Genomic DNA, 14,248 nt, shown 5'->3' with positions numbered 1-14,248 from the left:
CCACTTATATTAGAAATGCCCTCAACCCCTTGAGCCACTAGGAATCCAGAGAAAACAGGAGTCAAAAGCAGATGAAGCAGAAAATGATCTCTTTATTGGAAGTTTGAAGGGGCTTCAGGTTAAGAAAGCCTAATTCAGGAAAGCATGGGCAGGTGGTATCATCCATGGACCAAGGATCTGAAACTACATGGGAGTCTGCATCTCAGAAACATCACAGAATTCACTGAGGTCAAGTGACACCTAGAGAGAAAGAAGAGAATCAGTGATGTGGGTATAGTAAAAAGTGAAGGGTGAGGATGGTAGCTGGGCCTCCTGTCCCCTTCAGCTCCAACTGTACCAGCCCTCTACTACTAGGATACCAGGCCACTAGCTGCCAGCTGGGGCCACTGTTTCTACTGCTTGCCCTCTCTTCAAGTGCAGTGTTACTTATTGCAAAGAGGCAGGGAAGCACCATTACCCCTCTCAGGGCTTCAGTTTTCTTCTCCTGATGTTGTAAACATCCAACTGGCCCATGAGATCCCTCACCATCTCTTGTGTCTCCCTTTCCATCTTCTCTTTCACAACATGAACAGGGATCTTTCTACATATCTCTTTCCTGTATTTTGAGAGGGAGGACTGATAGTCTTTGGGCTTGTGGTCTCTGAAGGAGCATAGATGAACCCTAACAGGGATGCAAGAACATTCACTTGTGTGCAGAAAGAAAACATTAACTGCTGTAATCGTTTATACTATATAGGAAAGAAATTGAGGTTTACTAACCTAAAGTATAAGAAGTGACAAGAGTATACCATAAACTTATAAATACGCATATGTAGTCAGTACATGTTCAAAAAAACCTTTAGCAGGTAGGCATATACAAAAAAATATTATTGAAGAATATTCAATTAAGGATAGGAATTCCAGGACCTCATGATAGGCCAAACATCCTTCTGTGCCACTACCAGACCCTCTCCTCACCAGAGAATGGAGAGGCTCATCTTCCTACCACTTGTTATACAGCACTTCTATTGGTGCAAACAATGGTTATCAATCCCACAAAAGTCCTGGAGAGTCCCCAACAATTCTAAACATTGGGAGAGGTATCTCCCCTATTTGCTAAAAAAAATTACCTTGATATTGGTTCATCCTTTCACATGGTTACTGAATGGTAGGTTTATGTAGATAATGGGTTTCGGTCATTGTTAAGACGTTGTGCCGAATGATGATCACTGTCATCTTCCTGCTCTATAATTACAATATCCAATCCCCCATGAGATCCATGTTGGTGTCTGCTTTTTTGTTTATGACTGAGTAGGTCTTGTTCTCTATTTGTATATTGGCCAGACTCTCCTTTTGCATTTTCAGCATGCCATGGCTCTTGCTTAGGATTTGGTGCCTGGATTTGAGACTTGCCTGCTACTAGCTTTTCAGTTTGCCTGTAAATACTGCTTTGGGATACATCTTTCTGCACACCATTTTCTCCATAGTGAAGTTGTCTTTCTTCTGTACTTGAAGATTGGTATGATATTTTATTTGCCCTTTGGCTATGCTCTTGCTCTTGAATGGGAAATGTTATCTGTTTTTGAGACTTGCCATGTGCTTTCTCTTCAGTTTGGCTATAAATACTGCTTTGGGATACATCTTTCCGCCCACCATTTTCTCCATAGTGAAGTCGTCTTTCTTCTGTACTTGAAGATTGGTATGATATTTTATTTGCCCTTTGGCTAGGCTCTTGCTCTTGACTTGGAATTGTTACCTGTTTTTGAGACTTGCCATGTGCTTTCTCTTCAGTTTGGCTATAAATACTCCTTTGGGATACACCTTTCTGCACACCATTTTCTCCATAGTGGAGTCGTCTTTCTTCTGTACTTGAAGATTGGTATGATATTTTATTTGCCTTTTGGCTAGGCTCTTGCTCTTGACTGGGAATTGTTACCTGTTTTTGAGACTTGCCATGTGCTTTCTCTTCAGTTTGGCTATAAATACTCCTTTGGGATACACCTTTCTGCACACCATTTTCTCCATAGTGGAGTCGTCTTTCTTCTGTACTTGAAGATTGGTATGATATTTTATTTGCCTTTTGGCTAGGCTCTTGCTCTTGACTTGGAATTGTTACCTGTTTTTGAGACTTGCCATGTGCTTTCTCTTCAGTTTGGCTATAAATACTCCTTTGGGATACACCTTTCTGCACACCATTTTCTCCATAGTGGAGTCGTCTTTCTTCCGTACTTGAAGACTGGTATGATATTTTATTTGCCTTTTGGCTATGCTCTTGCTCTTGACTGGGAATTGTTATCTGTTTTTGAGACTTGCCATGTGCTTTCTCTTCAGTTTGGCTATAAATACTGCTTTGGGATACATCTTTCTGCACACGATTTTCTCCATAGTGGAGTCGTCTTTCCTCTGTACTTGAAGATTGGTATGATATTTTATTTGCCTTTTGGCTATGCTCTTGCTCTTGACTGGGAATTGTTACCTGTTTTTGAGACTTGTCATGTGCTTTCTCTTCAGTTTGGCTATAAATACTGCTTTGGGATACATCTTTCTGCACACCATTTCCTCCATAGTGGAGTCGTCTTTCCTCTGTACTTGAAGATTGGTATGATATTTCATTTGCCTTTTGGCTATGCTCTTGCTCTTGACTGGGAATTGTTATCTGTTTTTGAGACTTGCCATGTGCTTTCTCTTCAGTTTGGCTATAAATACTGCTTTGGGATACATCTTTCTGCACACCATTTCCTCCATAGTGGAGTCGTCTTTCCTCTGTACTTGAAGATTGGTATGATATTTCATTTGCCTTTTGGCTATGCTCTTGCTCTTGACTGGGAATTGTTATCTGTTTTTGAGACTTGCCATGTGCTTTCTCTTCAGTTTGGCTATAAATACTGCTTTGGGATACATCTTTCTGCACACCATTTTCTCCATAGTGGAGTTGTCTTTCTTTTGTACTTGAAGACTGGTATGATATTTTATTTGCCTTTCGGCGATGCTCTTGATCTTGATTGAGATTTTTTGTCTGGTGTTGATTCTTGTTATATACTAGGAGCTCATCTTGCGTAGAAAAAATGTCTTTGGACCCATGTTGGAGGTTGCCTTGGTGTGCAGGACAGAGTGAGGTTTGTACTTTGCTTGAATGTTCCTCTCTCACTTCAACCACATTTTGGTAATGCCCTTTGTTTTGATGAGAATTTTTAGTCTCACGTTGTTGTTTGTTAGCTACTAGCTCTTCAGTTTGGAGAACATAACTGCGTTGGGATCCACCTTGTGTTCTACCTTTTTGTGCACCAGAGACGGAAGTTTGTTCTTTACTTAGTCCATGAACCCATAGCCTTTCTTCTGTGTTTGAATATTGACTGGATATTCCCTTTCCAGATGGGCTATTCCCCTGATCTTGAGAAGGATTTTGTGCCCCACGATGAGCTTTGCCTCCTTTATGGTGTATAACTACCCTTTGAAAATGACCTTTTGATTTAGCATGGTCTCTGCCTTCTTGTTTATTATAGAGCAGTTGTTGACTTCCACCTAGATGTCGTTCTGATTTTGTCGTCTTATGTAAGGCATTCAAATCATATTGCTGACTTTTTCGGGTCCGGTCATGATCATTGGCATCTACATGATATGTGTATTGACTAGAAAAACTGCCTTTGGATTCAGTTTGTTGCTTGCCTTTTTGTCCAGAATAGTGCTGGCCCTTTTGTCCATGTGGAAATTGGGAAGATTCACTTGGTAATCGGCCTTTTGATCCACCTGGTAATTGATAATAAGAATGTATGCATTCATTATCGCCAAAGCTCCCTTAAAACTATTACCCCCCACTGTTCCCCCAACAAATTATTGATATTTCTAGAAAAGCTGAAGCTTTGGGTGGAGAAAAAAAATTCTCTTCAACAAGAAGAATCTGTGCCTAAACAGGTTACTGTTTGCACCCCAAATAATCTTAGATTATTAGCTGTTGGAGCAGCTTTCCCCAAGGCTTACCCTCTCCACTCACCTTTTTGTCCCATCACAGCTGCTTGCCTCGCCAAGATGAGGAGCAGGGAAAGTACGAAGATGATGTCGGGCTTCATCTTGCTTGAAAAACCTTGTCTGAGAACTGAGCGGACCTTGTCATTTATATCTTCCTTGAGTGAGTGTGCCATGGGTGGAGCTTAAATTACAAAAGGCACTGCCTTTTCTTAGCTTATCAGTAAATGTCAACTTCCTCACCCCTGCTGAGTGTGGGACAAAGTCAATGTCCCCAGCAACATAATGTCAAAGGCATTTTCTTTCTTCTGGAAGCCCCAGCAAATTTTTATCAGTCCTTGTAGATCATCATGCCGCTCACTTTCATTTTACGGAATTATAGACAAAAGTAGGAAAGAGACTAGCTTCAGGCTACAAAAGCAATTGGTTTCTAGAATGCCTTTATATTCTAAATGTGAGTTTCCCTTCATGATGTAATAATTTAAATACTCTATTTTAGACAGAACTCCATACTTCCTTTTGTTTTAAAAATGATCTTGAGACATGTTCTATTTTACCTAAGAATGAGCAATCATAGAAGTCCAATGACATAGAAGATAATGAAACATTATGGAATCCAAAGAAAGAAATTTTACACAAGTAAATGGGGCACACCAATGTCAAATATGTCTGTCAAGTTCAACACGATAAAGACTGACATGTATGCACAGTTTTTCTTAGTTGTTGCTAGCAACTTTAATGAGAGATGAATACAATTGTGTTGGGTTGTCAGTTGAAGGATGGAGACAGGCTGCAACCTTCTCAGGAAGTCTGAATTCATGGTGGAGTGAGAGCTGAGGCTGTATCTGGAAGGTGAGGTAAGTTCCAGATGTGTTTTCAAAGGATGGGAGAATTTTAATATGCTTTCATGGTGATAGGAACAGCTGTTGGAAAAAAAGTAAAAATGCTGGTTTCTAGATTGGGTTCTTCTCATGAAATCTACCTAAACAGCAGAATTTTCTTTCTAATTAAAAGAAGTTTCTACTTCAGTAGTAAACAGCTGAATCCCCAAACAGGCTGTGAGAAATATTTGCCACCATCAATGAATTGAATAATGTATTGTGAGTGGACATGAAGCTAAAATTCCCACCTTTGGTAGAAGCATAGATTTTTTCCAATTGTGATGATATCCTGAAAAGTCTAAAGAAACTTTCTTTACTTTGAGTCATAAAGACTTTGTTATGAGCAGACCACAGGAGAAGAAGAAAGCATCCCAACAGTGTCCCTGTCTACATTCAGAACACCTTGGAGGGTAGTGCTGGGGAAAGGATAGCTTGAAAACTTATTTTCAATTATTCTGTCTTAGAATCTTAACCTTCCTGTAGGCAATGCTCTATGGAAGGGGAAAAGAGAAAGGCCAACCACAAAAAAAAGTGCTATGCTATCAAACATAAATCATGTGAGCTGCATGGTTTCTCTATGAGCCACTCTGAGATCTTACCAAATTTATCTGTTTGCCTCAAAGGCAGTAAGTAGTTCCTTATTGCAGAAACCCCAACAGAGTAGGGTGATATTGTTCTGAACTAAAATTGATTACTGTGTCTGCTAACCACTGTAATCTTCCTCACACTTCCCTGAAGAAAATACCAGAAACTGTTCTGTTCCAAACTTACTGATATAAAATAGAGTCTGAAATATTAATCTTACTTATGGATCAAGAACAAAACTTTCATCTCATCTAGTGTCCAAAAGATGCAGATAAAACAAAGGGGCACAATATTTGCAAAAACAAACCAGGAAAATGCAATCCAAGCACAACATGTGATTACTATACTCATGTTAGAATTGAATTCAATGAAATGTGGAAAAAACCATTTCCAAATGATAAAGGAATGTATTGATAAAGTTGAAATCAGAAATCAGTGATTTGGAAAGCATAAAAATGGTATGGTGATGCATACATCTTAGATATGGAATTATGATGGGGGAAAAGATTAAGTGATCAAATGATTTGTCCTGTTGGACAAATAAAAAAATGCAAAAATATTAAAGTGCACTAAATTGGCATAAAAATCTGAAAGTTTTATACTCATAGGAAAAGAAGAAAACAGGAGGACTTAAATGTATTTTGCTCAATTCTATGGGAAATCACTTTACAACTTAGAAAAGATTCAAATATAGTTATTTTTGGGGAATGGGCAGAAAAACCTGGTAGAGTAGGACTCCCCAGAGATTATACCCTCCAAAACGTCAAATTTAATAATTATCCACATATGATAATACTTTCTCAAAGGCTAAACAGGCCAGATGAGATATTACAGAACCTGATTATAGCATAATAATTAAAAATACACATTGAAGAAGGTATGAAAGACAATTTTGTTTCCTGTATCACCCCTAACCCAATCACAGGCAGCACAGTGCAGAGAGAGCTACTTTCTTTTGGGGGAAGGGAATGAAGTAAGTCTTGGACGTTTTCATAGAACCAAATACTAGTCTATAATAGTAAAATTCAGCACTGGGAGGACACCCATGGTGACCCTGGGTGAATACCTGTGGCCTAAGCAGCAAGACCTGCCCCAGCAGCAGAGAGGAACACATAGTTCCTGTGAGATAGACTTGCGTTCTTACCTGTACCACTGGCAGCCAACTACAGCAGCCTTGGATTATGAATAACCGACATACGTAGGCAGGTATCAGTGAGGAGGAGTTGGGAATGCAGTCCATCATTGTGCCAGCCTCTGCAGCCATGGGTTACAGCCTGGTGCAGAACTGGCCATGGTGGTCCTGGGTTTATGACATCTCCTTGTGCTGCAATGACTGAAACAGTCACAGGCTTGCAAACCCAGAACAGATGATCTGCCTAGAATTTCCGGACAGAGTTGAGGGACATTCTCAGACAAAGCCAAACTGGAGTAAATACCTACCTTAAATTCAATATCTGCATTCAAGTACCTACCTGCAATTCAATAAGTACCTACTTCTTCAATGTGCAGACATCAATGCACAATCACAAGGATCAAGAACAATCGGGGAAAACTGATGACACCAAATTAACAAAATAAGGTACCAAATGAACAAAATAAGATACCATTGATTGGCCCCAAAGTCATGGAGATGTATGACCTGCCTGAAAAAGAATTTAAAATGGCTGTTCTAAGGAAGCTCAAAGAACTTTAATAAAATACAGATAAATAATTAAATGAAATGATGAAAACAATAAGTGACCAGAAAGAGAGATGTAACAAAGGGTAAAAATGATAACAAAATATCTAATGTTAATATAGGAGCTGAAGAATGCAATGAATAACATGAAAAGTGTGAAAAGTGCAATAGAGTGCATTAACACCAGAAATGATCAAGCAGAAGGAATAATCTGTGAGCTTGAATACAGGTTATTTGACAATATATACTCAGAAAAGGAAAAAAGAAAAAAGAATAGAATGAAGGAAACTTATGAGATGTATGGAATAGCATTAAGTGAGCAAAGGGACAATTTACTGGCATTCAAGAGAAGTTAGAGAAAGATAAATGGAAAAGTAAAGAAAGCTTATTAAATAAGTAATAACAGAAAACTTTCCAAATCTGAGGAGTTCATATATGTATATATATGTATATATGTATATATATGTATATATGTATATATATGTATATATGTATATATGTATATATGTATATATGTATATATGTGTATATATATATACACATACACACATACATATATACATATATACACCCATATATATACATGTACATATATACATATATTATATATATATGTATGTGTGTATATATATAGGTAGTCAAAGTGCAGGATGGTCAACAGTCACCAATCACATTCAATTCAAAAAAGACTAGACATATAATCATCAAACTGTGAAAGATCAAAGACAAACGATCCTGAAGCAGCAAAAGAAAAGAAGCAAATAAAATGCGAAACAGTTCCAATACCCTTCACATCAGACCTTTTTTTTCTTTTTCAACTGTTATTTTACATTCAGGGGCCAAGTGTGCAAGTTAGTTACCTGGGTATATTGCATGATGCTGAAGCTTGGGGTATGAATTTTCCTGTCATTCTGATACTGAGTGTAATACCCAACATTTAGTTTTTCAACCCTTGTCCCTTTCCCTCCCTCCTTCTCTCCTCTAGTAGTCTTCAGTGTGTATTATTTCCATCTTTATGTTCATGAGTATCTGACATTTAGCTCCCCTCTATAACTGAGAACATGTGATATATAGTTTTCTCTTCCTGCATTAATCTACTTAGGATAATGGCCTCCCACTGCATCCATGTTGCTACAAACACATGATTTTATTTATTTTTTATGACTGTGTAGTATTCCATGGTGTATATAACCATATTTTGTTTACCCAATCCACCACTGATGGGCGCCTAAGTCGATTCCACGTTTTTGCTAGTATGAATGGTGCTGCAATCAAATCATATTTCTCAAAGGGAACATTAAAGATGAGAGGAGAGTGGAATAATATTATCAAAATAATAATAAAAAAGAAAACCATCCAAGCATACTATACTCAGCAAAGCTGTTCTTCAGAAATGACAGAGAAATGAAAACTTTCCCAGACATGCAAAGGTGAGGAAGCATGTCACCATCAGACCTATTTTACAAGAAATGCTAAAGGAGTTATTCAAGGTGAAAGAAAAGGATGCTAATGAGTAATACAAAATAATCTAAAAGTGTAGAACTCACTAATAAAAGTAATTACACAGTCAAAATTCAGAATACTGTGATAGTATAATGGTGATGTATAAATCACTTCTATCTTTAGTATGAAGGCTAAAAGATAAAACTGTTGAAATTAATAATAACTAAAATAAATTGTTAATGTATATGGCATATAAAAGCTGTTAATTGTGACAAGAAAATATCAAAATGTGGGGAGGGAAGTGGTGGTAAGGTGTAGTTTTATGTTTTGTAATCAAACAAATTATTTTCAGGTTAAAATCACTTGTGATAGCTACAGGATATTTTTTAAAGGCCTCATGTTAGCCACAAAGACAATATTTTTAATAGATGCCCTAAAAATAAAAAATAAGTATCAAAATATACTACTAGAGAAACTAACTTAATCATAGTGGAAGGCAATAAGAGAGAAAGAGAAAAAGAAAGAAAGAAAGAAAGAATCACCAAAGCAACTAGAAAACAATGAAAAAGTGGCAGTAGTAAGTCCTACCTATGAATAATTATCTTGAAGGTAAATAAATTCACTAATCAAATGCCTAGAGTGGATGAATGGGAAAAAAATAAGATCCATCAATAGGCTTCCTAAAAGAGGCAACCATACTGGTAATTACACGCATAGACTGAACGATAATGGATGGAAAAAACATTCCACACAAGTGGAAACCAAAACAGAGCAGGAGTAACAATACTTATACCAGATCAAATAGACTTTAAGTCAAAAATGTAAAAAGACATAAAGAAGATCATTATATAATGCTAAAGAGGTCAATTCAGCAAGATAATACAGAAATTGTAAGTTACATATGCACCCCAAATCCAAGCACCTAAAGATATAAAGCAAATATTCTGAAGAGAGATCAACTGCATACAATAATAGTAGGTGTTTTAGGCCATTTAGCCTAAATGGCCTAAATAAAACAATACATGAGACTAGATAATGTATACAGAAAAGAGGTTTGTTTGGCTCAAAGTTCTGCAGGCTAAGATGCCTGGTGCCAGCATCTGCTCAGTTTCTGGTGATGCCGCAGAAAGTATTTAATCGTGATAGAAGGGAATGGGAGCCAGTGTATCACATAGCGAGAGAGGGAGCAAGAAAGATGCCAGGGTCTTTTAAACAAGCAGTCCTCATGTGAACTAAGAGAGTGAGAACTCACTCATTACTGCAGGGATAGCACCAGGCCATTCATGAGGGATCTAGCCCTATAACCCAAACACCTCACACTAGGCTGCACTTCCAACACTGATGGTCACATTTTAACATGAGATTTGGAGGGGACAGATATCCAAACTATATCAGTAGAGGATTTCAAAACCCTGTAATAGCAATGGACAGATCACCCAGACAGAAAATCTACAAAGACATATGAGATATAAGCTGCACTCTAGACTAAATAGACTTTAAGGGCATGTACAGAAAAGTTTATTAAACAACTCCAGAACACATGTTCTTCTCAACTTCACATGAAATATTCTCCAAGATAGATTATTACATGTTAGGCCACAAAACAAGTCTTAACATATTTATGAAGACTGAAACCATATCAAGTATCTTTTCTGACCACATTACTATCAAACTAGAAATTAATAAAAGAAGGAACTTCGGAAAATACACAAATACATGGAAATTAAACTACATGCTCCTGAACAACCAACTGGTCAAAGAAGAAATTAAAAAAGAAATAAAAATTTCTTCGAGACAAGCTAAAGTAGAAACACAATGTATCAAAGGCAATGAGATATAGTAAAAATAGTTCTAAGACAGAAAGTTACAGCAATAAATGCCTACACAAAAAAAGAAAAAAAATCTCAAATAAACAACCTAATGTGGCACCACAAGTAATAAGAAAAACAAAAGAGAAAACCAATCGTAATAATACTAGAAGGAAAGAAATCATATGGATATAGTACAAATAATAAAAATGTAGACTAGAAACAATACAAAAAATCAATAAAACAAAGAGTTGGTTTTTGGAAATGACAAACAAAATCGCCAAACATTTAGCTAGACTAAGTAAAACAAAAAAAAGAAGACTCAATTAAATAAAACCAGAGATGAAAAAGGAGACATTACAACTGATACCACAGAAATGCAAAGATCGTTAGAGACTCATGAACAACTATATACTAACAATTAGATAATCTAGAAGAAACTGATAAATTCCTAGACCCGTATAAGCTGTCAAGATTTAACTATGAAGAAATAGAAAATCTGGCAGTCAGCAAGATGGCTAACTAGAAACCCATGGTACTCATCCCCACCAGAAGAAAGGGTCAAGGTAACAAACAGCTAAGATTTGGTTGGAGTGTCAAATCACCACTGAGAAAGAACTCCACAGTCTGCCTTGGTGGACATGCCCCAAGGCCTAACAAGAAGCCCCATGCTTGGACCCTGGGCCAACAAAACCACTTCTTGTGCCACCCCTCACAGAAATGCCCAAAGACTAGCCAAGCAGCCATGCAGCTGTGTCAAAGGGCAAAGAGGCAGCCCTGTTCCCTCCCCCAGCAGACATGCCACTAGGCTACCCAAGCAGCCTTGTACCCATGTCTTGGGCCTGAGAAACAGCCCAGTGGGCTGCTCCTGACAGACATGACCTCAGGCTATCTGAGCAGCTGTGCATCCATGCCCTGAGACTGAGAAACAGCTACACATGCCACTCCTGGCAGGCATGCCCCAGGCTGGCCCAGCAAACATATACCCATGTTCTCTGTTGATATCATGGCACCCTGGTTCCAATGCCAGTGAGCCAGACCACAACTGGCTGATCCACCAAGTGCATGCACACAACCCTGACCTGAGAAATAACCCTGCAAGCTCACCCCTAAAAAAGTCATGCCACTATAGCAGCAAACTTTTTTAGAGTAGGGCACTGAGAATTCTCAAATGCTTCTCTGGATCTAGCTGCCCAGTGAAGTTGCCACACTCCAGGCCAGTACTGGGGAATGTCTGTAAGAGATCTGGTGATGTGGCCTGTCCTCAAGTCTCCCAGCAGTGGGTAGCCGCACCAGTCATGGGGGTAGCAGGGGAGTGATGCAGACTCTGTGAGATTCCTTGGTTATTGATAGCCTTAGTGTGTTGGTTTTCTTGAACACTGGTTATAGTAGTACTGAACTGGTCACTTGGACAGAATCAGGACCTCCTGGTTAGTCAGAGGGGTACAGGCAGTGGTGATAGCTGAGATTGCTCCGCCATTTTCTCCTTCCTAGGTGCAGTGTTATTCTACCGAGAGATGCTGTAATGGACTGTGTTGGCTGGCCTCCAGCCCAGAGGTGGTGCTTGCAAAAGAGCACCAGCTGTGGTAGTAGCAGTGGGATTTTTGCTTGCTTTAGGTTGCCCTCTGGTTTCTCAGGCAATAGGTGGGGCCATAGAGCTTCCAAGAGTTTCTGTTTTTTGTGTTAAGCTACCAGGGCAGGTGGCAGAACAAAGTCAGGTGGGGGCTGGGTCAGGCAGGTTTGCACTCTGAGTCTTCACATTCAGGGAAAGCCGCAGCCCCTGTGGGTGCTGGAGGACAGGAACAGTTCTCAGGCCACTGGGTTGATGTTCCAGAGGGGACTGTTGCAGAATGGCTGTAATTTCAAAGTCAAAAAACAACAGATGCTGTAGGCTGTGGAGAAAAGGGAATGCTTATATCTTCTTTCCCCTTTGGTTGGTTGGTATGTAAATTAATTCAGCCCCACTGTGGAGAGCAGTTTGGAGATTTCTCAAAGAACTTAAAACAGAGCCACCATTTGACCCAGCAATTCCACTACTGGGTATATCCCAAAAGGAAAATAAATCACTCTACAAAAAGGACACCTGCACTCATGTTCATTGCTTTGCTATGCACAATAGCAAAGATATGGAATCAACCTAGGTGCCCATAAATGGTGGATTAGATAAAGAAAATATGACATGTATATACTGTAGAATACTACACAGCCATAAAAAGAATGAAATCCTATCCTTTGCAGGAACATGGATGCAGCTGGAGGTCATTATCCTAAGCAAATTAATGCAGGAACAGAAAACCAAATACCACATGTTATAACTTATAAGTGGGAGCTAAACATTGAACACACACTGACACAAACATGGGAACAACAGACACTGCAGACTACTAGGAGGAGAGAGGGAAGTGGGCGTGGGTTGAGAAACTATCTATTGGTTACTACGCTCACTACCTGGGTGATGGGATCTATACCCCAAACCTTAGCATCACACAATATGCCCATGTAACAAACCTGAACATGTACCCCCGTATCTAAAATAAAATTTGAAAAAAATTTAAAACTATATAAAAATGTTTAAATTGTGAGGCAAAACCAGCCATAGATAAAGAAAAAGTAATGAACAGAAAATGGAAAACATTAATAAACATATATCAGATAAAGGGTGAATTTCATAGCATATTGAAAAAATTTCTTCACGGTAATAAAGAAGAGCACATCATCTAATAAACAGTGTAAGATATGAGCTCCACCAGGTATTTAGAGAAATTATAATACAAACAGTTAATGCATGCATGAAAACAATTATAGCTTCATTCATAGTTCAAGAACTGCAAGTTAAATAAAGTATAATTTGTCTTTTCACTTATGAGGCTGATTACCCAGTAATGATTCTGGGCAAGTTCCTTCTATCTCTGGCCTCAGTTCTAGACATTGTAAGACGAGAAAATGGGACTAAGTAGTCTCTTGAAGTCCTTGCTGTGGCGAGGACTAGCAGATTAAGCAAAGCCCTCCGCCTGGTGAAGAGGGAATTTGCAAGAGCACAACACAAAGCACATGAGGTTGGGATCACTGTGCATGGGGACACCAAAGGGATGCAGAAAACCTCATGATAATGGTTGATTTGATATTCTGTAATGAGTGTTTATTCATCTTCATTACGTTTTATAATGGTTTCACAAATGGAAGTTTCTTTAATCTTCGTGGTCCTCTCATATCTATGGTTTATTTGTTTGTTGGTTGGTTTGTCAAACAAATAGTTTGTATTTGATTACAAATTATCTCCCAATCCTATGGGGTTTATTCATTTATTTATTCATCCGAGTATGTGAAATTTTCACGTGGCTCCCCAGTCAGATCTGTGCATAAAGGTATATTCAGAGAAGAATCAGATATCCATCTCCATTCTCTCTTTCCTTTCTACCAATTCCTGACCACACAGGTGACCACTCTCATTGGTCTCTGGGTTTTTCCTTTCTTTTTTCTTTTTTTCCTGCAATGAGTAGGTAAACGGATATTTTCTTATTTTGCATGCATTGTTACAAGACACTTTAAATTTATCATTCCACAATGTATTTATAATTAACATACATCAGTTCATGGACATCTTCCATGTTCCTTTGAATAGCTACATAGTACTTCATTTTATAGTTGTACTATCATTTATACAACCCCTCTTTTCTGTGTGGATATTTTGGTTGTTTCCAACATTTTGCAGTCATAAATAATGCTGAAATTAATATGTTTACTGTAATTCCACACTTTGACTTATATTGTTCTGTTGGTCTGGAATTTCTATTATAACTCTACCCCTCTCACCCAGCGTCAGGCCAAACTGATGGAACAATTATTTTTTTTTTCGAGCTATGAGATATTATTATTATTATTATACTTTAAGTTTTAGGGTACATGTGCAC

At 38.3% G+C, this 14,248-nt stretch overlaps 1 protein-coding gene across 2 annotated transcripts; it reads right to left on the bottom strand.

The window, feature by feature from the left end:
• Window positions 1–1,153: 1,153 nt before the first annotated feature.
• Window positions 1,154–4,046, bottom strand: LOC100440921 (semenogelin 1). Of its 2 annotated transcripts, none has more exons than XM_054542387.1 (3): window positions 3,971–4,046; window positions 1,981–3,726; window positions 1,154–1,620 (listed from the first exon to the last, which is right to left on the bottom strand). In XM_054542387.1, the coding sequence occupies exons 1-3, from the start codon at window positions 4,044–4,046 to the stop codon at window positions 1,154–1,156; spliced, it is 2,289 nt and encodes a 762-aa protein (XP_054398362.1). The 2 variants fall into 2 exon arrangements, with proteins under 2 accessions (XP_054398362.1, XP_054398363.1); XM_054542388.1 differs by having other exon boundaries at window positions 2,161–3,726.
• Between the last annotated feature and the right edge of the window lie 10,202 nt (window positions 4,047–14,248).

Source organism: Pongo abelii, chromosome 21, assembly GCF_028885655.2.
Source record: "Pongo abelii isolate AG06213 chromosome 21, NHGRI_mPonAbe1-v2.0_pri, whole genome shotgun sequence".
NCBI classification, from domain to species: domain Eukaryota; kingdom Metazoa; phylum Chordata; class Mammalia; order Primates; family Hominidae; genus Pongo; species Pongo abelii.
Note: the sequence above shows the minus strand (reverse complement) of the source record. Positions and strands in the feature narration are given on the sequence as shown.